This window comes from Alligator sinensis, unplaced genomic scaffold, assembly GCF_000455745.1.
Source record: "Alligator sinensis unplaced genomic scaffold, ASM45574v1 scaffold862_1, whole genome shotgun sequence".
In the NCBI taxonomy this organism is placed as follows: Eukaryota; Metazoa; Chordata; order Crocodylia; family Alligatoridae; genus Alligator; species Alligator sinensis.
In genome coordinates, this window is record NW_005842066.1 from 1170147 (window position 1) to 1197415 (window position 27269).

General features: G+C 41.0%; 1 protein-coding gene across 1 annotated transcript in view; it reads right to left on the reverse strand.

Moving 5' to 3' along the window:
- The window catches only part of ZSWIM6 (zinc finger SWIM-type containing 6), a 149200-nt gene that overhangs the window by 24112 nt on the left and 97819 nt on the right, over positions 1–27269 (reverse strand). Inside the window, 5 exon segments of the mRNA XM_025204027.1 lie at positions 2098–2358; positions 4116–4262; positions 10114–10260; positions 10529–10705; positions 12415–12594. Of these exon segments, the coding sequence (XP_025059812.1) occupies positions 2098–2358; positions 4116–4262; positions 10114–10260; positions 10529–10705; positions 12415–12594 (912 nt within the window).

Consider the following 27269-nt stretch of genomic DNA (forward strand, 5'->3'; position numbering starts at 1 on the left):
CTAAAGAAGCATATATAAAGAAGTTGAAGAAGGGTTAGAAAAATCTGCAGAAGCATTTCTAACCATTGCTACCATGTGCCTACTAGCATTTAAAAATAAAAGTTCAAAATTATTCATAACCAGCTGGTACTGTTATCTCAGTAACAGAATCCTTTTTACTTTTGCTTCTCAGCACGATGTCCAATTGGATGGCATAGATTAGGACATGAGGAATGTATGGCAAGGCATTTATATTAAAATATGTACTACCATTTTCAACTTTTCTGTTTAACTTAGCAGTCAAGCAAAAAATTAAAACAAAATGTACGTTGCAAGACATTTCAGTCTTCTGCTTTCCCAAGCATTCAAATGGTAGCTACATACAATGTGCATTACTCTACATTAAATAGCCAAAATCTCATCTTAAGGTTGGATAACTAACTTCTTTATTACACCTATGGTACTTTAACTATAAAAGCACAATTAATATGATTAGAAACTTAAAACACTGTAGAGATGCCTTAATGTGAACCGATACAGTTTCTGTCTAAATTACTAGGATATGCTAACTCCTTGTATTCAGAATTTCATAACACACAATAATAAGGATCCCTTACCCACTTCTCACTGTAGCAGTTTAGTTTTGCTAATTATTGACTAAATTATTGTTTTCAGAAATCTTGAATGGAAACAGCGATCAGTGTATACATAGCTTCATTCAAAGAAATGAAAAGGCACCACAGAAAGCTTGAAAAGCCATTCTGTCAACAGGGGAATATTCTGACCCTTTCCCCCCCATGAAGGACCCCTGACGAAGTAAATGCTTTGGTTCCAATTTTCCTAGGTTTCTGTTTGGCCTTCCTACTGCCTGAAGTACAGATATCATATGCCTGACAACTCAGCAGACTTGCTTTTTACTGAATCCAGGGGCCATACAGTAGCTTTGAGATGTCACTGCAATGGAGGGAGAAAGAAGAGGAGAGAGAGGATTTATCACACAGCCTCTGCAGAACCAGACAGTATCAATTCTGGCACCTCCAACTAGTCACAAGAATTGTGATTTATTGAATAGATAAAGGAAGGCATAGAATCCAAAATGATGAACTATGTACAGTCTACCATTAAAAATATTTTAAAACCTCTCATATACTCTACTCTTCTGGATGGTAAGCAAGACTCTCTGCTCGATGGCAGAGAATTTAGCACCCAGATTTAAAGCTTCAAAGCTCAACTCTAAGAGCCTTTTCTGCACATACTGAACACTTGCACCACTCCTTTGACTACTTCCTTTGAAGCCCTTCCACATTCATAAAAACCTAACTTCAAAAACCATACAACTTCTCACTATACAGGTAGTTTATTGCATGTACTACATGTTATGCCTTTCTAAAAAACTGAGAACCTAATCTAGATACAAGCAAGTACAAAATGGCAGGTTTTTTTTTTTTACCCTTTTTAGAATAAACCAGGCACAGTGTTTAAAAATGCTACACACATGAATTATTTGCCTCTACAAAATTTCAGTCACAAAATTCAGAGATTATTTTGAAAACAAGACCCTTAAAATTAGTTGTTTGTATAGATGTACATTATAGCATAGGAACTTCTCTCACAATAAGTCATTTTATCACTTTTGTTCTCAAAATGTCCATATACAAACAAAAAAACATTTGTGCACCAGTGAGCTCATATAAATCATTTGAGCCATTTAGTTAGGGGCAATGGTAAAATCTATGTTCATTTTGCAAGGCTGTCAGTACTCTATCAGGCTGTAAATGACATTTGGAATCTTTCTACCTGAGAAGAGCTGATAATAATGCTTTTATTATTTAATTATGACCCTGAATTGCATCAGTGGAACACCATAACCATGACAAACTTCAGATTTGAAGTACAAATGTAATAAAAAGTAAAAAGCAGGGGGATCTCTTTATCATTACAATCACGCAGTATTTTAAAATACATTAGATTTAATACTGACACCTGAAGAATTATGTTTTATAAAGAACTAGCATACTTGAAAAAACCCTTTAAATTGGTTGTTTAGCTAGTTCTCAGTCATACTTATTTTTAATTAAATGCAGGTTAAAGAAGCAGTTAGTATCTATTTCAAGCTACCTTCTAATAGGAAGACTGCTTGCTTTCGAAAAATCTTCACCAGTGTATCATCCAATTCAATTTCCTGTAGCTTAGAAATGAGCTGCTCCTCATTTCGACAAACCTTCTCTTGTGCATACAAGCCATCTGGCATTATTCGCTGTTGCCCCAGCCCTATCAATGCTACTTCCACAGCCAGCGTTAAATAAGATTCCCCTTCTTCTAAGAATTTGTGTGCAGGCAGGTGCTGGTACTCCAGAGATTTGAATTGTCCCATGTTCTCTGTAAAAGGTTACAAAAGGAATAGTACATCACAAGACATTATAATGGATAAATCTGCTTGAAATCCCACAATGACAAACAACAATTCTTTTACCAAACATTTTAGTTAAAACAGGGGGGGAGGGTGTTTGTTTGTTAATTGCTCTATTCGTGTCAGATAATGCGTCTAGAAGTTGGACCAACATTTTGGTAACATACCTATTCTCAAATATTTTTTAAAGACTGAAAATTACAATATCCTACTGTAAATCAGTGGCAACACTCATTTCCACTGAGGGAGAAGACCACGAGGGGAAAAAGTTCTAAGTTAGAAAAAACTAGATGCCTCCATCATGGAGGGAAAAACAAAACACAACATCCATAAACATGGAAACCCATTAAAGTTGTACCCATTAAACAATTTCCAGAAAGAAAAACTCAGGGAAGGAAGGAAGGAAGGTTCTCAAACTTAAGTCATAAAAGAAATAAAAAAGCAACTGCCCCTACTTTGTGTTCAGAAGACCTATATTGCAGTTGTACTTCAAATGTCCTTATTTTTACTCATTTCAATAATTAAGGCCTTCTTCCTGTAATGGGTTTGCTTAGAGCAGACCATTTATGCCTGCACAGATTTCAATTCAAATTAGTAGGAATGTGACAGAGAAAATGGGTCTAATTCTTGCAAATCTCTTAGCAAGACCAGGAACTTAATTTTCTAAACATCTAACTCCATTTACTATTTATACAGATTTTAAAAAAATATATAATGCACATTTAACAAATACATTATATACATTTCCAAGGGAATTTTTATATACTAAAAACTTATTCAGCAAGTAAACACCAGTTATACATTTCAATATGGAAAAGCTATGAATTGTTTTATTATACTGGACTGTAGGATTTGTGTAGCACTTTACAAATACACTAGATGACAAAATATGATCCCTGTCAAGGAATTTACAAGCTAGACTGGGGACAAAAAGAGATCAAGATGGATAGCTATAGCAAACTGGAAGACAACTGTAGCAATAGGAAGTGCCCTTAAAAGATCATCTTTACAAGAAAGGCATATCATGCAAGTGGTTTTCTTTTTGCAATGTTTCCTGTTAATTTAAAAACAAAAGTAAATTTAAAGTTCCTAAACTTAGAGAAAGCAAGATTAAAAAACTTTAGTTTTAAAAATGAGCCAAAAAAGGTATTTTTTGAGGAGCAATCTAAATTGGCGTTGGGAAGGAAGGAAGGATACCTGATTATGTCAGCATGGAAGTAACATGAAAAGGGGAGGAGGGAGGGTGCGAAGGCAGGAAAAATGAGCATACATGAATGAGAATGAAGTGCTGATCTTAAAGTTGGGTGTGCACAGCATTACAATGCAAATGCTGTCATAAACTTAGATTATATCAATTCTCTGAGATTACTCTATGGAATGGCATGACTTAAACAAGTTAATACAATCAATTTTAGGTTATTCTAGTAATTCCTCAGAACTAGGACTAATATTTATTCACACAAACTATAACACCCACAGTTTCATTCAGAGATTTCAAGCATGAAAGATTTCCTTCAGACTTGAATAAATTTACTAGTAATGTTTAAAGTTGTTTTCAGTTAGTTAATTAAAAGCTGTATTTACTTCAAACAAACACTCCTGCTCTCTCCCACGTTCTTAGGGAATGCTGGGCTCTAAACAAATTTCCTCTTGCAACCAACTTCCTATGAAAAGCTAGAAAGATGTTAAATTTCAAGACACATAAGATACCCCATAACAACTTTACCTGGGAAGTCTGAGAACCCATAGTAGCCTTCATCATCCACCCTGCATGCTTCCATAAGGCTACTGAAGAGGGTGCCAATAGGATCCAAAGGGTGCCCAACCCAACCTTCAAGATTAGTTATTGAGGTTACTCCTTTGTGGAGAAGTTCTACAATCAGAAAAATCGGGGGGGGGGGGGGGGGGGGGAAAGCAGACAGACAAGTTTCAGCCATTAGTCATTAACACTAAATAAGTCACTGATTATATAGCACTGTCCAGCATTCATAGTGCTCACAGGAGTTACTGTTTAAAAATGGTGAAATACCTTTCATACTGCTTATTCACTGTGCCTCATGAATATAGAAGGAAATTAAAAGAATGAAGCAACTGGCCCATTGCCTATTTTCCAACCTAACACATGCTCCACAAGGCAGTTCTGGGTCAAAAAGTCTCTAAAGTTGGAATTTTTGAAGACACTCACTTGAGACCTGACGTTCTCAAAAGGTGCATAAATGAAAAGTTACAGTAAAAAGATTTTTCTGTAAAATAGATAGCCAATTTAGCTGCCTCATTCAATATATCTGCAGTACCATTTTTATCTTTAAAAAATCTGATGCAGCAGAGAGAAGAAAGTGAAATTACTTTAAATTGTGTTCAATCTTCATAAATAAAATATTAGCCTCACTTGCATGTAAATATTTATTGAAATAATAAGCACAGGATGATGGCTCCTTTAACAAAAATAATTAAGCACTTGAGCGCAGTATTTTACACAAGAAAAAAATTCCCCTTTAAACTGAAAAATGAGAGTTTATCTGCCTTAAACTTCAGGGTACAAATTCCTTTAAGGCTACTTTATTTTATAGTTGTCGACTATCAATAAAAATCAGAGCATGGAAAAAGTCACTGTTTAGAACACTAAACTGAAGGAAGTATAGCCGGGGTAGCGGTTATACGGTTCCCAAATTCCTTACGACAGTAGTTTCACTTTGACTGCAATTTGAAACGTATGTTTGTCCTAAAAATTCATGTACCAAGTAGAAAAGAGATTCTGTTCACAACATTGTCTCAAGCTTCAAATCGCATAAATAAGATACCTGAATGTAATAATGTGCTTTTTTCTCTCCGCCCACTCCAGAAAAAAAACTGCAGGTGCAACTTCTCCTACCTCATTTGACAGGAGTGTGTGTGATCTTTCTGGCCAATTGTGCTTTACACTTATCACCAAGCCAAACGATAGTAGAAAAACTACATAGCCATTCCTTATTTAATGTGTGGAGCTATTCAAGAGCACAACTAAGGCACAGATATTAAAATTTTCTAGTTGGAAGATGTTACCAGGAGGACTTTGTGAGAATCAAACAAATGTTTATTGTGACCAGTAATAACAAGAAAATAAAAAGGAAAAAATAAAACAATTTTGCCAAGAAGTGATAGATGTAAAGGAGTAGAGATTAAAACAAAACGTAGTCAAGACTTACACAGTGCAAAATGAATCATGTTTTAAACTCCTCTTGTCGACCCCCTTGTACAGCATTTCACCTTTTTGTCTGCCTATGTTCTTCACTTGTATCATCAAACAAAGGCTTTAATCCTCCAACTGCATATAGATTTAATCATGTGAGAAATCCCACTGAACCTACTAGAACTGATGGCACGAAGAAGAGCCAAATATATGCATACACTTAGTTTGTAGAATTGGGGTCTAAAATATACTATCAAGAACTGAGTATTCAAGCACATTTTGGGGTACTTCAGAAATATTAAACAACAAAAGGACAGTTAAACAAGCAAGGCTAAAAAAGGAGAACTGCTCAAATAAAAAAAAAATAAATTGCTTTTTTGACAAAATTGTGGACAACTTCTCAAAGGAACTGCCTCAACTTTCATTTGAAACTGCTAACATACGTGTTGCAACTACAGAAATTGCTTAATTTGATTTTCTACATAAAGTATTAGATGTCTAGTTCTGCACTCTAACAACGGTTATGAGAATCAGCAGCATGGAGTGACCTACCAGCTCCTATAGACCACCACCAGGTCCCCCACACAACATCAGCAGTCCTTACTCATGCCTCCATCTTACATTAGAAAATTCCAAGTCCTGGGATTTTAAGTGAAGGTATGTTGCACTGTGTAATTCTGGTGAGATTCACCATCTCAAAATACTGAACAAACATTAATTAATTTAATTTTGTAACACCCATAGACAGTCAGCAAGTACATTTAGTCCTGCTGTACAAGACAAAAACTGGGAGAGAAAAGGCTAATTTTTCATCTAGGGCTGCCTGCAGACGTTTTAAAAAAGCAGCAACAACAAAAAATGTGCTTTACTGGAAGCAGCAGTGTGTTGCTTCGACCTGGCTCCGCAACATCTGTATAGATCAGGCACTTCAGCAGGGCTTTTTGGCGCTTTTAGCTAAAGCTGATTGAGTCAGCTATCAGAAAAGTGCCGACACACCCCCACTAAACCACCTGTCTATAGCAACATTGTGTGAGCCTGGTCCAACTAATTAATGCGTTGCCTACTCTGGGCAAGTGTGGGAGCGCGCCGAGTTTAAAGCACCACAGTTTTTGTTTGTTTGTTGGGGTTTTTTTTAAATGTCTGCAAGCAGCCTAGGGGTCTAACTTGTCTCCGCTTATATAGCCACACAAGTCCTGTAAAGATCAGCGTACACACTTGAAAAAGGATTCAGGCACGTGAATGCACACAGTTACTCTCATTTGGAGAGAGAGAGAGAGAGAGAGAGAGAGAGAGACAGACAGAGAGAGAGAGACAGAGAGAGAGAGCGAGCGAGCGAGAGCAAGAGCGAGCGCAAGAGTACATGCCACACACTATTTCCATTCCTGTTTGGGCCAGTTCAGGCCCCAGCCACCACAACTCAAGCTTCTGAAGGCAAACCTCCACTCGCAGAAAAGTAGGACAGGAACAGACTCATGGGAGTCATCTAGTCCACCCCGCTGCCCAAAGCAAGATCATCTCTATCCAAACTATCCCAATACAAATCCTTGTCTAACATATTACTGCACTACATGATCAACTGTTACATAACTACCAGCCATAGCATTCTGACCCACCACAGGTCAAACAGGCAGACAATGGTGGGCAGCAGGGATCCCAGTTTTCTCTGTTTAAAAATCACAAATTCTTCCATTAGAAAAAAATCAATCAATCAAATCAAATCACAAGCTCTGTAATAAAAAAAATAATAAATCAGCAATTAAAATGAAATGCCACTATATATACACAGATATCAATTGAACACCGTGTTTTATTGATATATTCACAATTTTAAAGAAATTTGAAAGCCTACCAGCGCCTCAATCACTATAATAAAATAAACTCTAAGTACCTATACATTTTGGTATTTGATTTTGGGTTTTTTGTCATGGAAAAATCAAAGCTTCCCCAGCCCCCCTTGCTCACCAGGATGCAGGTCCAGGGCCCTCACTCCCAAGCCACAACCTCCCGGCCCTGCCAGTGCCTCACTTCCCACCCACAGACCCCCCCACACCACGCAGCCTTATCGGAAGGGGCCCCCCCAACTGCCAGGGCTACGGGGCCAGGGACCCAGGTCTGCAGGCCCCCCCACCCGCCACCTGAAGCAGTACCCAAGCCCTAGCTGCCACCTATGGAAGATGGCGGCTGCGCGACAGAGCAAAGCACGGAGTCTGGCTTCTCCATCCCTATGGGCAGCATGACAGCAGAGCCCATGGTGGGGAGGGGGCAGGTGCAGGGTGCCCATTGAAGGCTCAGGCTCCCTGCCCTGCTGCCCATCCCACAGAGCCTCCGGGGCCCAGCAGGTGGGACCCAGCACTGCAGGACAGAACGGGACCGGGTGGGGAAGCTCACTGCTCCAGCTGGGAGCTCTGCGCCGCCATGATGAGGTGCCCCCTGCCTGCCTAGCAGCAGCAAGGGGCGCAACTTTGTGCTGTCACCCCTGTGCTGCTGGGTAGACAAAGGGCTTTTCACCAGGGTGGTGTGGGGATTGCAACAGCAAGGAGCTTCCCCAGATGGGCCTGCTCTGTCCTGCCATGCCAGGTCCCACCCAATGGGCTGCAGAAGTCCCAAGGGGAAGCCCATGTCCACAGAAGGCAGCCCACTTCCACCCCAGCCCCGCGTACAGATCTTGGGAACATATGCCCCCACTGCCTTCCTCTGGGAGTGTGTGCAATGGTGGGGAGCTGCCCCCCGCCCCCCAACAAGCTGCCTGCAGCTCCATCCCACTCCCTGCTGGGGCCCTGCAGTCATGGATCCCAGCCCTGGGCCTCAAGCCCCATGTACCAACCCAGCTGGGCAGCAATCCCAGTCCCAACCCTGCCAAACTCCCTCCCTCCTTATGGAGCCTTCAATCCCTACCTTGTCCCCGGCCAGACTTGCCCACAGGAGCTGCTCTCCAGGCTGCCTGGCAGCCATGTGCATGGCACCCCCTGCCTGACTGCCCTTCTCCTGCCCCCCCCAACCCCTCACAGGCTGGAACTCTACCAGCCTGCAGACAGCTCTTTGCAAAAGTGGAAACTCCATGCATTTCTCTATCAAAATTAAAAATCTGCGTTTTTCTCAGCTGAATGGGGAAATCTATGCTTTTTTCCACTTCCCCATAAGAAACAGAAAATCCAGATCCCTGGTGGTCAGTGTCTTGCTGCTGAGAGATCAAGAGATATGCTCAAGAGATCCAAGGAAGAGGCCCATGTCACCTGCTACAGAGGAAGACAACCACTCCACTCCCTGCCCTATGGTCTACACCAGTCTGACCATGGGGTAAAAGTCCTTCCTGACCCCAAATATAGTTATCAGTCTGACTCTGAGGAGAAGGGAGACAAAGCCCTACAGCCAGGAACCTTCAGGTTTTAGTCCCAGCAGAAGTACTGGCACACCCCAGTCAAAGTCCCCAGCCTTGGCTACATCCAACAGCTATTGCTTCTGATAACGGTGATGGGGAAACCGCCCCCCCCAAAAGCATGTAGCAACGCAAAGGACAAATACTTCTTTTCCAGCCCCACATGATAACTGGCAAAGCCCAGAAGCATGGGAAATACTAAACACCCTCCATTCTGCTCCACAACCTAGGGACAGCAAGCATAACTCCAAATACCACACACTTTTACTGAACAGCAAGAAGAGACCTTTCTGGATCCCCTCTATAAATGTGATCCTAGCTCCTTTAATCTTATTTCATAACTGAGTCAGATTGTGGAGTTACTTGTTCTGCTGCTACTGACTATGGTCTTCTCCAATATCCACCTGCTTCAGTCTGCAGAGATGATCTCCCAGCAAGATGATTAATTTTGGTCCCAAAGGACTGCCTGGGCGTACAAACATGACCCATAGGAGAATTCTTTAAAATACGGGAAATGTCCACTGGCACGGAGGGCAGCACAGTGAAACTCGTAACAAACAATGGGTATAAAACTTCTTTCCACTAATGTCCAGAACCCTTCATTAGTGAAAAGCAGCTCCCTAACCACTTTTTGGCTTTTCAAAATGTGGAGTTTGATGAATTTGTGGAATGTTGTTACCTTGAACAGCAATCTTGGAGTCCATCTCCAAAATACACTGCTTAGTCTGAATATGACTTGAAGGAAAAAAGGAAACACAACCCCCACCATCTCTCCTAAAAGGCCCCCAAACTATACATAATGTTCTAGTTTTCAATATTTATGATGTGGTAACATCCAAACTCACTGACCAGGCTCACATGTTCTCTTAAGGAATGCTAGATTCTGAAACAAGCATTTCCTCTTAAATTGTGGTAGGTGTATTACAGACAGGTCCTTGCCCCAAAGAACTTATAAAACTTGCAAGACAAAAAGAAAACAAAAACCACAACTAAATAAAAACACTCCTTTGACATCTTAAGAAGCATGTTTTCCAGTGCCCAACTACTGACTCATTGTCAGTGAAGAGTTATTAAAGGTCACCGTCACTGCGTTAAGCACAGTTTCCTCATGCAAAGTTCAATTCCAGTTTTATGGTCACCTTGTGATGACTTGTGCCCTTCCGTCTTCCCTACAATTACCTTTCTTCTGAGCCCGGAACATTTCCAGCTGTTTCTGCTGCTGTCTTCTTAGCGTATTAACAATAGCTATGGCTAGCCTCAGTGCTTCTCTTGGGTATCCATGAGACCGTAATGCATCCACCCTTGCACAGGCTGTAGGAACATGTTCTAAAATGGAGAAAATAATTGAGAAAAAAGTGCATCTGTGTCTGTAATGGCCTCTGTTTTACTAGGTTACTTAAAAAAAAGAGAAAAAAATCCCTTTGAATCTATGCAAAGGGACTTAAAAGACTATTTCTGAACCAGCATTTGAAGGGAAGCTCTGTTCTTTTTGCCAGACCTTTCATTCATCTCCCAACCATCCCCCCAAAATAATGCCATAGAAACTGAACAAAGCAGCGAGTCATGGAAATGTCTTTCCGGTTTAGCCACTTACCATGCCAGAGGGGCCACCCGTGAGAGTCAAAGAGCGAGTTTTCAGTGTCGTCATGGTAACAGTAGTTGGTGTATAGGTCACTGCTGATAATGTGCTGTAAGTGGCTGTCCTGCCAGTGGAGATCGCATGCCTCAATGGCTCGAGTGAACACCGTCCGATGAGGCCTGGTCGATGAATCTGGCATTTTTGTAAGTTCAGAAAAACTGAATCACTTTTTATTCATCACCCATATGTGAATAAATCATTCACAATATTCCTCTACTTACTGTAGGTCTATTCAGCAGTCCCCAACTCTGGGTACCCTGTCCTATACCCTGTACAAGTAGCAGACGGCAGGTGACGTTATTTGTACTGAATACTAGGTGAATCAGAAGAAGTATGTTACAGTTGTTCACCTTACTTTTGTTAAAAGTTTACAACCATTAAAACCAAAGGGAACTGCTAGAACAGAAGAAAATCTGATGAAGTATACTGAACACACTATCAGGCACTCAGCACAACACCAGCCAAAACCCCCTGCTTCCTTTCCTTCTCAAGTCCCAGGAAGTTCATAAGCTAGGTTCATAAGGTCCTTCATGTCAACCAAGTAAGTGGCTGAGTACAGAATGGGGTTGAATGGGTGCTACTTTTTTGTTTTAATTTTAAAAAGTGACACTAGGGCTTTGCATAATAGAAAATACTTGCAGCATGCGTCATAGAAATGAAGTCTTAACATTGTATATAAACAAATTGAAACACAATATCCAGAAAAAAAGAAACAAAAGTACTGACTTAATATTTACTTAACAGTTCCATGTAGCAGTAGAGCTCTGTTGGCACAATGTTGTCTATGCACAGAAATGTCGTGTCAGAGCTGATATTAATCTGTCACACTGGGCTGGGGATCCAGCAAGAAAACATCTTTTAGGGAATTATATTCTGAATGCCTCTCCCTAGCTATTGGTGGCATTTAAAAAGCTAATTCAGAAGTCAGTGAATTTGAACAATTCCCCTCATCAACAACCATCCTAGAACCAAACCGACTCAAGGGGGAATCTTGCCAGCCATTTTGTTTTCTGTAAACATATTTAAATTTCAGTGTGAAATATAATATCAGTTTCACTTCATATAAAATACTGTAGCCATTATACTTATTATCACTCCATATTTCTGTAGGACATATTTATAGTTACATGTGAAACAGACCTTTTACGCCTTACATGGAAGACATTTTCCTTTTTCCTCTGGTCACTGGCACAGTAGCAACTCTTGCCATCAGAGGGCTGGACAGGACTCTAGTACTGGACGATTCTTGTTGATAAATCAGAGATTTATCCAAAAGCAACAAGATACTCCTGTCTCCTAAACAACAGCATACAGACTTCAGCACTCTCCACCCCCAGGAACAGAGCCTGTAATCTCACGTGGTGGCGCAGTGTGTTAACCACAGGGCTGATCCCACAAATAGCTACTTTATTTTAACAGGACCAGTTTCATTCAGCTGCAAAAGTCTCTTTAAATAGCTTGTGAAAGCTCCATAACTGCAGAAAACCACATTGGAGGGGATATCAAATTACAGGTCAAGCAAAGAAAAACAGAAAAGGATTTTTACATGATATACTCTGAGTACAGGTCATGAACTTAAACACAGATGACATTAAGACTTATATTTTCATAAAAGAAATGTATTTTGTGTTTACACATGTACTAAATGAGCAGTAAGTTTTAAAACATACATATATCTACTTGCAAAACTGGCCCAGGGACAAATCTATTCACACCCTCTCTCTGCCATGGTACGTGTCAATCCCTAATAAGAAAAAAGTTCCTTGTTGCTGTAAAAACAGAAACTTGCAGTGTCAGAGATATAGTAACATGTTACAATCAGTCTATATATTTATGCTCACCTTGGTTAGCATTTGCACCCTGAGGCAAAGCATTGGTTAAGTTGGGCAGCTCGTTTCCATGGTTTCCATCTTCCCAGGGACAAACATCCACACTGTTCCATTTTTTCAGCTGCTTTAGCCAACTGGCCTTCTGCTCCAACTTGCAGTGGGGATTTAAGACTATACACATCCACAGAGCACCTGATTTAAGAAAAAAATCCTAAATTATCCTTCCTATTAAAAGACCAACAGCTACTTACCAATTACAAACCTACAGAATTTTACAAGACAGTATTTCTATATTGTAGTGTCCCTCTAACTTCTTAAAGCTACTTTGTAACTACTACTCCCACTGTAGTCTAGTACTAGTTGACCATGAATTCCCAACTCAACATCTTGGGGTTTATGTGGCCTTTTCAACTACTGCAACCCCTGTCCAACATACAGAGAAAATAAAGATGTGTGGGACTTCTCATGAAATGCAAAATTTATAATCTGTGGCTTGCCAGTAAGGAATACCAATTTAAACTGAAAAAAAAAAAAAATCACACATTACCTATTACCCATTAAACTACCCCTATCTGTGTGCTAATTCCTATACTGGAAGTAAATATGTCACTTTGTGAAAGAATTATGAACACAAGTCTATTTATTTTCCAGTTTCACATTACAGTAAAACTACTTAGAAAGTAATTAATATAGAAATATAAATACATTGAGTGTATGCATTACCACACTTGTAGGAACTAGCAGAATTGTCACTTACAGTCCTTTTCAATCACATCTGGATTTTAGAGATCATACTCTGATTTTTCTGCAGTCCTTAGCAGAAATAGCTTTTCAGTGCAATTATTTCAGTAATTAGTTTAAACTGAGAAGTTTGTTTTACATTCTCTCTGTATACAATTCAAACAGAAACTAATTTGTGCTGACATTTCACACACACCATCCATTTGGAACCTGCCTCCCTAACACTGCATAACAGGGCAACCTCATCAGGGTTTGTGGCAATAATTTTCAAATGGAAAGATTTTCCTCTAAATCAACTGTCTCTTCACCGGCATGAACTTTGACAGCAGCACGAAGATGTCTGGAAGTGCTATTTAGCAACAGTTCATTTGTTCATTAAGAATGAGCTTTACACACTACAAGAGATTTGCAGAATCTGCTTAAACTGTTCAATCTGCTAAAAATTACATGACAGACTTTCCGGGGGAAACAGACTGAAAGAATAAGAAAATAAGGCTGGCTCATACAGAATAGCAAAACTCTCACCTCCAAATATTAGTTTGTCAATTAAGAATGACAAATAGAAACCAGTACCATAAGCTCTAGGCATCTGCATGGGAGCAAATTGTTGAGTGCCAGTTCATGAGCTTGTGGAAACAGAGGCCTTGGTCCTGCCAGGTTAAACGTATGCAGCTGGGCAAGGAAATATAGCAAAGAAATCTACGAACCACCACAAAAAAGATAAGGTACAAGTGAAGGACAGAAGGGACAGACAATAGAATATTGTAACCAATTATGTGACTGGTTAAATAAACTGCAATTTTTGTTTTAAAAAAGATGAAACCTGCAATTACAAGAGTATACATCAGAGCTTTTTTCTACGCTCCTTTTTCAATCAACTTTTATGTTGTCCTGGAGGCCCCCTCTACATGTTACAGGTATCACACAATTAACTGGTTAATTGTACAATTGCCTTGATACCAGCTACACATGCGAAGGAATTATAATGCCATAAAAGCTCCAACCAACTATAATGTTAGACCTAAAAAATGTGTACCAACTTAATAGGTGTCAGCGGACACCATGCCTAGCTGGAGCTGGGAGTCCCACAACTAAAGGACCTCTCAGCCCCAGAAGACTCTGGGTCCTAGCAGCAACCCACAGCTGCCAGGAACTAGAAGCCTGCAGCTGCACACAGCAGTCCGCCTCCCCATGCTGGCACCTAGCTGCAATCTCCCAGCCCCAAGGGTGCATGGAGAGCTCCATGTACCCTTAGGACTGAAAGATAACAGCTTCCATGGCCTCCCAGCCCCAGGGACTTCACATACCCATGAGGCTGGAAGACCATGGCTACTGCGATCTCCCAGCCCCAAGGGGCATCACGTACCCCTGAGGCTGGGAGATCATGGCAGCTGTATCTCCCAAGCCACAGGGATGTGCAGGCCACCCACACAGCTGAAAGCCCCTACACACAGGAGCTTGCTTCTTGATGGGACAGAGGGAGCCCAGAATCTGGCTCCCCCTGCACCAGCAATAAGGCACAATGGGATCTAATAAGTAATCCCAAAATCATACCTTGTGCCATGCACATGTGGCATGGCAGGAGGTATGATTGTCTGGACTGTGCATTAGATCTTATGGCACCTTTACCTGCACATGTAGAGGGGCCTGTAGACACACACTGCACTAAACTAACAAACCTGAGCTGTCTAAATGGAATATAATTGAAAAAATATCTCACTGGTTTGTTCCATTAACCATCAAGACACCCACCAGTTTATATGGTGAACTCAATTGCAGCATTAGTCTTCACAAGACAAAAAACCAGAAAAGGAATAGTTAACTTAAGCTGCTACTTGTGGACATGGAAGAAGCAATGCAAACTTCTGGATTAAAAAGAACTGATACAATGTAACACTTTGTAAGTCATTCCCAATACCTCCAGTGTAGAAGCTAACTAAACTGAGGTAAAATACAACACTTTCACTGTATTTAATCACTTCTTAAACTTATTCAGTGAGGGGGGGGAAAAAAAAAAAAAAAATCACATGCTACAGAATGTCTGCAACTGATTCTGTGGCACAGGGAACAAAGCGATCAACACCAGTCAATGAAAGGTAGGGGAACTGTAAAAAAAAATTAAGATCTGCCATATATATATTTAACTGGGGGTAGAGGAGGAGAATAACATGCATCAAAATACTTTAAAACCACTGCATTAATTTTAGGACAGCAACTGTGGTGAGAGTTTAATTATTACATCAGTAACAGCCTATTTTATGTAAATTACACAAAGACAATTTACTGTTTAATATATTAAGCCCTCTACATAGAGATGCACGTCAGGCCAGAAATTTATTATAGCATTTAATAACAATCTCACCTACATAACACCTCCATAGATGCCAGTTAAAACATGAACAGAGCCAAGTTGCACACAACTCCCACTGACTTCAGTACATATTCTCTGTAGGTATGGACAAACATTTTAGCTGCTTTAAAGGGGAGGGGGAGCTGCTGTTCAGGACTGCAGGCAGATTTTATGCTGCAACTGTTACATCTGCCCAATCCTGTTGCAATACAAGACAGCTACTTTTGGCCCTAGCTGAAGCAGGGTTTAAGTTGGAAAGGTTTTACTACACTGCTGTCATTACAGGGTTGTGCATATGTAACAGTTGCAGCCTTCAAGCTTGTACTGGTATCCTTTCTAGTGATAGAACGCTCCACGTATAAACTCTGCAGGACATGGACCTTGACACTGCTTACAAAGCTAACCAATTACCTTCGGTAAAATGAGCAGAAGCTCTCCACACGGAGAGCTAAGCAGACAGTCTAAGGCTCATGCCTCACTACACAGCACAAGATGGACCTTCTTTACGCTCGCTGCAGTGTATTTGGGGGGTATCTATCTTTTTAGTTTCTCTGGGGCATCTGCCATCCTGGTCATTCAGATCCATTAGTTCCTGTCCTCTTAACTGCCCATTACTGCAGGATTATGGAGGAGAGATATGCTTAGTCTTGCCCATAATTCACCTAATTGCCAGCTTGAAGGAAAAATATTTTCAAGACTCCCGTTTCACAGGAGCAGCACAATCTTATATTGTGGCCGAGTAGTAGCTGCTAAGATCGTATACAAAAAGCAAGTCCTAGGGCTTATTAAACAAGTTCTCAGAAGCTCTTAAGAACCTTCTTCCTAATCACTCCTCTCCCTTGTTTTGGCCTTCAGTTCCACTCAACTGTAGGATCAATGCCATCTGGTTAAATGGGTTGAGAACAGAAGACACCATTGCTCAAGTCTTTCCTGACTACATCCTTCCTCTTCTCTTTAGTCTTCATCTCCAATCCTCTCTCTACTTCCTTTTTCACTATCAAGATTATGAAGTAAGCATCCCAGTCTCGCCTCCTTGGTTTTCTTAACAGCACATCACGCGCACTCACTTAATAATACAAGTTCAGTCCTTCTCCCTCAGTGAAACACCAAATAATCACCTTAACATTCCCACCTCAGCATCCTCAAGTGCCATTTTCTGCTTCTCTTCTCAATCCAGTTTCCTCTCCATATAGTAACACCTCCCTCAACATGGTAAGGTTAAGTCTTTATCTTCAGCTTCTCTGATTACTTTATTACATAAACTATCTGAAAATGTTTTTTTAATTTCATTTTAACCCCTTTGTTTCAGCTTCATAGTCACTTCCATCATTTAAAGTAGATCCCATATCTGGTTTATGGTATAAGTTACTTTCCTATTCTTCAATAGTCCATCTTCCCACCTACTTTAACAATTCACAATTACTTTGTTTTTTCTGGTACTTTTTAGGTAGGGTGACCATATGTCCTGGTGTGCCAGGACAGTCCCAGATTTCATAAGTTGGTCCCAGCCAGTTGATGAAAACAAAGAAAAATTCTAGAACTGGCCACCTAACACGATCCCTTCTTTCTTTACAGTGCATGCATGTGTGGCAGCAGAGCCAGCCTGAAAAAAGTGACACCCTGGGCGAACCTGTATTTCAGTGTCATTCTTTCCTCCCCTTCCCTACTGCCCCCTCAAGTCAGCAGTGCTGCTGCAGGCAGAGGCAGGTGGGCAGGGGTGCAGGGTGCTGCCCAGAGTGGAGTAAACTGGGCACCACTCTAGTCTACCCACCTGCCTGATGCAGTATGCCACTCTGCTTCACTTGAAACAAGTGTCCCAGATTTCCTTAAAAATATGGTCACCACATTTTTAGGACACTTTTCTAAATATTTCTGCCAATCAATCCATCGTTTCTTTTTCTGCAATCCCTCTACTGTCTTTGCCATTAAAATATCATCTCCAAACAAGAGCTCCCAAAGTAAGCCTTAAGGGCTAAGCACATGACAGTCAAAAAGCCCAAGACTCAATCGATTCAGTCTTCGCAGGTTAATCTAAGCTGCATAAATTGAATCAAACTAGTAAACAGACATTCACCTTTGATTCCAGAAATGCAGCCACATGCCTGCGGTGGCTCAAGCCATAAGCAGGGGGCTGGCACTAGAGCACACCTCCCTGCTAGACTGGAGCAGGCAGGTTGGGCCAAGGCTAGCCCACCCACAACCCCCTTCCCCCTTGCGGGGATGTGCAAAGCATCCTAGGATGCTGGGGGACTACGAGTTAAGTTGAATCTGGAGGGGATCTGGGACAGAAGTTCAATAAATCGATTTAACCTAAATTAGTTAAATCTGATACTACATCCATCCAGTTTATCTTAAGCCAGTTTCAGCCATTTTGAAAAACTATGTGCACCGAACTTCTGTTGCGTTACAGATTTGAACCTGTTTCTGATCACTTACACTGGTTTGTGTGTAATTTCTATCCCTAGCCCAGATGCCTAGAGACGAATCCAGTTGTATATTTCACCTATAACAACTAACCATCCAAAAGATTAAAAATGAAGACAACCAAATCACTTTGTTAGAATACTAGTGATAGAAATGGGTACAAATGGAACACTGAGTGCAGCTGCCATACCCTTGTCCTTCCCCACCAAAACTCATGAAGCATTTTGATTCAGACTAGCACTTCAAGGGATTGAGTGCCCCCTCTCCCTCTCTAATCTAAGTCCAGACAGATATCCCAAATCTAAACACTGCTATACCGAAGCAAGGTTTGGATTCAGATGCAACTATGATCTTGATCTACCTTTTTCCCAAATGAAAATCCTCACAGTGCAAAGACAAAACATCAGTAACCAATATGCAAATTTCATTTTTCCCTGAAGATAACTGGAAGATAAGTCATGCTGTGACTGCAATTTGATATTAATTTCACTAGGGAATGAATATTAAAACTGTCACATCCTAGTGAGAAATTGTCTATTCCAGTTTCACAATAATCCTCCTGACCTGAATAAAGTCTGCTTTGCCATCTCAAACCTTTGATTCAAAACAGCGTTTCTTTAGACATATACAGTTGCCATTCATTTTCAGTATAGCTTGTCCCACAGAAAAAATGTTTTGTTACTATTTTCCACGGTATGTGGTCTCCTTATACATATAACACACGGATATTATTAGTATATTACTAATATAGTAATATTAATAGTAATAATTCTCTTATTGGATACCCTCCACGCTTCAAAACTAAGGTGGTATGGAGAGAGAGTATTGTCTTTATACTGAATCAGGATTTGTCCAAGGGAACACAGAGAACAGCATTATTAAAGTGCTCAGTAACTACACCAGTCCGTATAACAATACATACTCTCAGCACACATGTATTCACAAAGAACAAGGAGTGTATGTAAACTCTCTTTAGAGATTAAGCATTATTTTGTTTCCATACATCTCACTACATTTCACTTCTGTCCCAACAAAATGAAGAAGCTCCATCCAGTATCACTGCAGACTAAGAAACGAAGATTCAGACTATAATTCAGGACTGCTAGCAGTTGCAAAACACTTACTTTGTCTAAAAATATTATGATGCTTTGTTAGTGCTGCTCTATAGCTAAATTGATACCAGCATTTCAATTTGCATATAAACACTTTCATAAGTTTGCTCTGGGCTGAGATTTGTTATAAGGTCTTAGTTTTGTGGTATTTTGTATTAAAAGTTAATTTGCTCATTAGCCAAATTAAAACATACTAAAATACATACAAACTGCTGTTGTCTTAACTCTGAATACTTTTCGAATACTTTTCCCCCCTCATATTGGCATGACTCAAACTGTCATTTAAAAGCCAAATTTCATAAGCTGACAAATCAGTTAAGTCACCACAAAATAGTCACATTTAGTACTTTCATTGTTAAACAAAGAAAATTGATCCAAGTGATTAAAATTTGTCCCCATGTGCAATACGTGTCAGTTTTAGTATACAAACATTATGGATTTACATGTCACTACAGTTCACTTGATCCTGTGCAATTTCTGTTGCAGAAGTACTTCTTTTTGAGAACTATGGTTACTTAGTGTGGATACAAGATGACTACAGGGGGGTTTGATAAATCCTCAGATACCTGAAGGGAGATTACAGAGAGGATGGAGGCTTTTCTCTGTGACCATAAGGGAACAAGAGCCTCAAGCTTCAGCAGCAGAAATTTAGGTGGGAGATTAGGAGGAACTTTCTGACCATGTGGGTGATCACGCATTGGATGGTATCTCCATCCTTGGAAGTTTTCAAGAGCAGGTTAGATGAACACTTAGCTGGAATGGTTTAGTCAGGGATGATCTTGCCTTGAGCAGGGGGGACTGGATTAGTTAAACTCATCAGGTTCCTTCCAGCTCTACTTGCTTATCATCCCATTTAGCTGCAAATAGTTAAATGCCACTTGGACAAATACTAGAAAACTGAACTCATGACCCTTTTAAAATAAAGATACTATGTAATGTCAACAAGCAGACCCTAAAGACAGAAAAATGTTTAGAGACTTTTTTTTTTTTTGTTAGTAAAATCACATGATGACCTAATACATACTTGCACCGCAGCAACTATGAAGTTAGCAAAAGAAGTAGTGTTTACTACTCCCCATTCTCACAGATAAGCGTCTCAGCCATGGGTAAAACTCTCACATACAATAAGTGGTCTCCATTAGAACAAAACGTAATCAGAAGCCCCACTGGAGAATGATCCAATTAAACAGTTGTTTTTATGGAATAGCAAAGACAGGGAAAGCACTTCAGTGCTATGCTCTCCATCATAAGAACCCCAAGGAAAAGTACTTTCTGTATTCAGTCAGATGCAAGTTGCAATTTTATTGATAACACACAAATTCCTTAATGTACTCTGAGTTTTCTACACAGCCTTCTGAAAGAACCTGCAATGGGTGCTGTGTTTCTTGGAGAACAGAATGTTTCATTTTGCTCTAATTCATTCTATTACTGAATTAAACTTTGATGTATTGGTCGTGACAAGTGCTTCATGCTGATGGTATTGTGTATGATAGTATAATCACTCCCCATGCATTTCACACTATCTGGATGATTAATGCAATAGATTACCTGCAGCACTGATGGCAAGAGGGAATCGTTGCCCTTCTGCACAGTAAACTCTGTATGTGTGTTAGGGGAGTGCCAGTGTAAGTAAAAGGACAAAACACAGATCTCAAGTTCCTGAAACTTCCTTCTTTCTCTCCTAAGATATGCTTACTGTCTAGAACTGGCACTGTGCAATGTCAATGGAACAAACAAATTAGTGCAGGGAAACTGGAAACAGCATTTCAGGGTTCTCTGCTCAACTCTGTTGCGGTCTTACAGATTTTGCACAAGTCAGTTAACTATGCAACTAAAGGGTGGGTTTAACATTGACTTCTGTTGTGGGCTTCTAGAGTTCTTAAATATTAAATGCATTAAAAACAGGAGCTAAAATGGCACTGTTGTGATGGGTCACAATCATCTCCCTGTCCTTTGTACAAAAAATATACCTGCTTTAGGGCCCGATTTTGTAAAGTCTCCTGACCATGTGGAACCCACTGAATTTAAAAGCAATAGGCTTTGCAGAGTTGGGTTGAATGTGAAAAGTGATTTCTGATAAAAGCCAGTTATTAAATTTTCCTAGTATTCACATCCCCTTTTATTACTTTATTCAGAAACATCTAATATTAACTTAAAGCACTGCTAATACTAGTGCAAATAAATGTGTTTAAATTTGTCTAAATTTGTCAGAATGTTCATGTGTATCTTTGTATACTTTCCCATAGTAAAAAATTAAACTGTTACTAATGCTCACAGATAAAGTTGTGAACAGAAAAAAAACAACAAGATTCTTGTTCACAAACCATAAGCTAAAAGTTTGGAAGTAATATTTTTTCATCTACAAATATCTATAACAATGATATCCTGTTGCAGATAATTTCCAAAATGAGAGAAAAACTTGGTCATTATCTATTTACCATGAATAAATAATCAAGATTTGTTTGACATGCTCACAGACATATTAAGCAACTGCTTGGGCAGTGGTTCTGAATCTCGAGGCACCCTTCACTGGTTTTAAGGTACCCTTCATTAGGCTTGAGGCACCCTCCATAACTTTTGTGAACTAAGTGGCACACAATTTCAAAAATTAATTTATATATTACAGTGCTTACCTCCTCACACAGGGGCAGAGCAGTCGGGATGGGGAACTGACCAGGCGGGGGCAAGCCTGAGTTTATCTGCTTATCTCTTCACACTCCATGACACCTTTCAAAAGGTCTGGCAACACCCTGGCTGGTAATCAGTGGTCTACAGCAGTGGTTCTCAACCTTTTCCTACCAGGACCCATCTGCAAAGATCCATGGCCTGTCCCAACCCACACCCCCCGGCCCTGCTGGTGTCCAACCCCCAGTCCCCAGGGCCATGCTGGTATCCCTCACTCCCGACCTGCAGCCTGCCAGCCCTGCCGGAGGGGCCCCCAGCTGCCCCCATCCCACTCAGGCTGGGCAGCGGCTTCAGGAGCTTTGGCTCATGGGGGCAGCAGCAGAACAAGTCCAGCCTTGGCATGGGCAGGAGGGTTGAGGTGGAGAGGCTTGTGGCACCCCCCTGCCCTGGGCTGGTCCTGCCACATCACACCAGACAGCCTGGTCATAGCCTTTCCCGCCCCCGCACCTCCCCCAAGCAGCATCCACCAGCCGGCCCACCCCTGTGAGCACAGTCACCAGCCCTCGTGCTGCCAACCCAGCCATGCAGCTCTCCCCTGCCCCTTCCCCGCTGGAAGGGGCAGGCGCCTTCCTGCCTCCCCTCTGCCCTGCCACAGCTCACGACCCTTTGAAATATTCTTGTGACCCACTTCATTGGAAGGAAGAGAATACAGAAGTACAAATGCTGTAATAAAGGGAAGAAATAGTATTGACTACTCAGAGGTGGTTTGGGGAACCAGGGAAGTTTGAGAAGTCCGTCCCAATGAAACCAAGTCTTCCTACAGACTGAATGCAAGGAAAACTTTAATAAAGATCATAAAAAAAACGAATACTGCCAATAAATAAAGGATAATCCAACACAAACTGTGCAAAACAAAAATATTTACCTATGCAGGAAAACACTCCATACTTTGTTTTTGCCAAGGACTCTTAAAACCTAAAATTACTGCATTAATCTGAAGGATCACTAAAGTGTCCAGCCTGTTAGGAACAACCTTACCCAAGTTGCAGGGATAGTTCTGAAGAAGCTTCTTCATAACCCCGTACATCTGGAGATGGGAACCTTAGCATGAACAAGAGTTCAGTGCTAGAGGAATCCAGTGATCACTTTAGTGAACCAAAGGATAGCTCTTGGGGAACAAATAAATGCTTTGCTAACATAATCACTAGGATGAATAAAAGCAGAGGACAACACACACTAACCACGCCACAACCAACATTAAATTTATATGACAAAGTACACCGCCACAAAGGTCAAAAGGGACCACTGTGATCATTTAGCCTGACTTCCTGCATAACATAGACATCCCAGAATTAACTCCTGCTTTGAATCCAATGGCTGTGGCTGAGCTTATGCATGTTTTTAGGGAGACAAAAGGAGGAGAAAGACAGATCTTGATTTTAAAGGTTGCTAATGACTGTGAATGATCACAACCTCTGGTAAACAGCTGCCCCGGGTAACTACCCCAACTTTAAAATTTGCACCTTTTTTCTAGTCTAAGTTTGTCTAGTTTCCACTTTCAGCCACTGACACTTGTTATTCCTTAGCTTGCTAGACTGAAGAGTCCTCTATCAAATCCTGTTACTGTGCAGGTACTTCTAGACTGATTAAGTCACCCCTTAACCTTCTCTTTGAATATTTGAATCTCACTATATGATTCCAATTCTCAATCGATCGTTCTTGTGGTTCTTCTCCAAAAGCTCTCTCTTGTATCTCATTACCTTTCATGAATTGTTAGCACAAAAGCTAGACACAAGGTTTCTCTATCATTGGCTAGGACTGCAGCATCTACGCTACCCAATCAACAAGAGAGAAACTAAAAAAAAAAAAAAAAAAAGAAAAAAGAAATCACTCAAAAACTATCCCTGCAAATGTTCACCCCAGAACATTAGGAATATAACCTCTCACTAGTATTTATTGGAAGTAGTATCAGAAGACTGGAACACAATGTACTATTACTCCGATATTTAAAAATAGGAAGACATATGCCCCATGTAACAATAGGTCAACTACAAATTTAGTCAGTTAAATTCTTCACTTGATTTGAAGTACTTGACTTAGTTAACAATAGTGAACCCTAAACCTGAGTAAAGCAAATAGAAATACTGGACATCCTCCTCAATTTAAGGCATTTACTTTGAGTACAGGGCAAATTTTCTGAAAATGTACAAGGAGATCAGCATGATTCTTTAGGAATTCAAAGTTACTTTAAAATCGATTTTCAAAGAAATTTAAACACATAGCATCAAACTTTCTCTTTCTTTGGTTCTAGTCAGAGGAATAACAATGTATAAACATCTGACATAACTACAAAACGGGTGTGTGCACATGCTAGGAGACAGGGGGGGTGGAAATGGGGAGCAGAATGACAGAAAGCTTGTATATTGATTATAAAGAGCTGATTACTTTTGCCATGAATTTGTCTTCCTTAACAGGAGCAGACCCACACTATGACTATGTTAAAAGGAAATTAAAGATCATGTTACATATAATATTTTTCCACAAGTTACTGATAAGGATGTTATAATTATCTGTTGCAGTAGGAGCCAATCTTCGAATCTCACTATCTACCCAAGCGCTGCTCTGACACTCTTCCTCTGACCTATCTGGTGCTCTGTGTTCCCTGTCCAACCCCTGCCTCTGCTTCCTACTCTACCTGTTGTTGTGCTGCCTGTCTCCTCCTTAACTTGCTATGTGCTACACACACTCTGTCAATGCCACTTGTGGAACTCTTCCTGCAGGTGGGATATCCATGGTCCACTGTCACCTCCACCAATGACCATTCAAAATCCATGGAATTTAGAGCAGAGGTTAAACTTCAAAAGAATTTAAAGCACTCCAGATATGAAAATACATAACAAAGGTAACTTAACAATCATAATTCTGCCCTGCAGTTGCATGAGAAAACATTAAATGGTTAAAAATTGTAAATCCGATCTGAGCCTGGAAAACACTTAGTGCCATGACTTTTGAGCAAGAAATACAAATATTTATTCTTTCAGAACAAGGTGTGAAAGAAAAAAAAACCCACAGGCAACCAAGATGCAGTGTATGGTAGGGCTGTGGGAAGCTTCAGTCGCCGATTCAATTTGGAGAAGATTCGGCCCGATTAATTGTCTGAAGCTCCGAATATGAATAGAAATCAGGAGGCCAATAAAGAAAAGATTTGGAGAGCTTTGGGCAGTCCCCGCTCACCACCGTGGGGAGCTGGACCCAGACTCCATGCCGGTAAGTAGGGGGCGGGGGGGAGTCATGGAGGGCCCTCTGCCAGGCCCCATCCCCTGCCTGCTCCCCCAGCCTCCCTTAGTGTCCCCCAGCCCCATCAATGGCTGCCCCACCCGGCCCCAGCACTTCATTTAAAAAAAGAAGCCCTGCACTCACCAGCTGCTGCAGCAGCCATTGGGGCCTCTGGGGGCTGATGGTGGAGCCCCCCTATGCAGTGTACTCTCAATTCAGGACAGTAATTCAAATCATCAAATCAAATCGCTGTCCCCCGAATCGGCCGAATCCAAATCCAAAGCGAATACTAGCCACTTCGCACAGACCTAGTGTATGGCTATTTGGAATTTCTTTCCCAGGCTATGGCTTTAAAGTGGCAACATCTGTTTGGCACTAAAAGTCAGAAGTATTATTAATTAAATAATTTAAATATCATAAACTTCATGTATGTGTTCACACACACATACAACAAACATAGCTGTTCTATGAAGTGGCCAAAGTAATTCAGTGAAAATAAACAAGGTGCTGCATTTTTTATTTAAAAATAGGAAGACAAAAAAAAAATAATAATAATAATAATAATAATAATACAAAAAGGTGTCCGTCTGACAGTCCATACTGATAATGAAAAGAGTTCTAGCAATTCAATTTGAAATCTGGGAACATTTTGTACACATACTCCAGGGGTGGCGGGGGGACGGTGCTTTAATTAGAGTGGGTCTCGGAGCCGGTCTAATTAAAGCAGGGTGGATAAAAATCAAGTTTAAAATAATTTAAACAATCAGATTTTTTATTTAAATCAGATATAGATTTAATCAAATTCTATTTTTTTTGGTTAAGATGCTTTTTAAAAATAAACAAACATAAAGATTTAAGATATGTTAAAGCTCAAAGACACTATCATGGAATACAGATTATAACTGCAAATTATATAGTATTTGAGACAAATTCATGTAACCTTTTTAGAAGTCTTATAAATAGGTCACAACAAGCCACGGACTATATTAGGGGCCCAATCTTATGGGGTTCCCAGAGGCTCCTCTATAGATTAGTAAAGAGAAAAGAAAATCGCTCTACCCAATGGGACTCAGTGCTCAGTCTAGAAGATCCCATTAAGCATCTCTGTGATGCTAAAACTGTGGATTTGTGTCTCCAGAAATCATAGGCAGACAAGGTTCTTTGGGTAGATGTGATATCTTTTATTAGACCAACTAAATAGTTGGAAATATTGTTCTTTGCAAGCTTTGGGGCACTAATGTCCTTCTTCAGGCATAGGGAGAGTTTGTTTTCTCCAGAGACACCCTTGTTAACAGCAGTAAATGGAGACGAGAGAGAACAGACCTGACTACCCACCCATCATCCCGATTGTCTCTTTGCAAGTTGGTGTACACCAGGGGTGTCCAACCTTTTTGAATGTGGGGCCAGATCATAAACTTTTTAAATCACCCAGTGGGCCGGCGAGCCATATTCAAAGACGTCACAGGAAGTGGTATCATATCAGGAAGTGATGTCACGTGACCTTTGACACCAGTGAAGCTGCAGGGGTTGACATGGTCCTGGTTGACATGGCAGGCATGCCCAGGTTGACATGGTACTGCAGGAGCCGCTTGTCTACAACCAGGCTGACCTGGTGCTGGAGAAGCCGTGGGGCCAGGCCGGGGTTAACCTGGGGCCCACCCGGCCTGCCACTGCCATGCCTGGATTGACATGGTGCTGCAGGACCCAACTGGGCAGAACCAGGTCGGCACCATCCAGGAAAAGCAGCATGCAGCTGAAGCCGGTTTCCCACGTGCTGCTGGGGACGGGAGGAGGCCGGCCAGGTCTGCATTGGCCAGTGTCACAACCCAAAGGGTGTGATTTTTGTTTGTGTGCGCGCTTTGGCACCACTGAATTATTTTCCCGCCAAATTGTAGCTTTCTTTGCAGTGTGCATTTCTTCTTTGCAGCTAAGAAATGCTTGGTGCAAAGAGTTCCCGCCATTTGTATGATAATTCGAGCCCCATTATTGGATTGAGTTAAATTATTCACACGTGGCAGTTAGAGATTGGCTTGTTAGCCATATAAAAGACTTGGGTGGTTTCTGCCCAAGTTGGAGACCTCTGAGGAGAACCCCTGCAAGGGAGGACTCCACGAACACCAGGAGGAGGAGACTTCACGCTGTGTGAAGATCTCTAAGCGCTGCGGAGCCTATCGGACCCAGTGCATTTAAAGCAGGCAACAGGGGTCTGATCAGCCTCTAGCCTTTCCCCGTCACCGAGCGCAAACCTTGACGTATCCCTCTCCCTGCGCGCAAAAAAAGGACCCACGGAGCCTAGCAAACTTCGTGTGAGTGAATTGTGAGTGAACAAAAGGATCCAC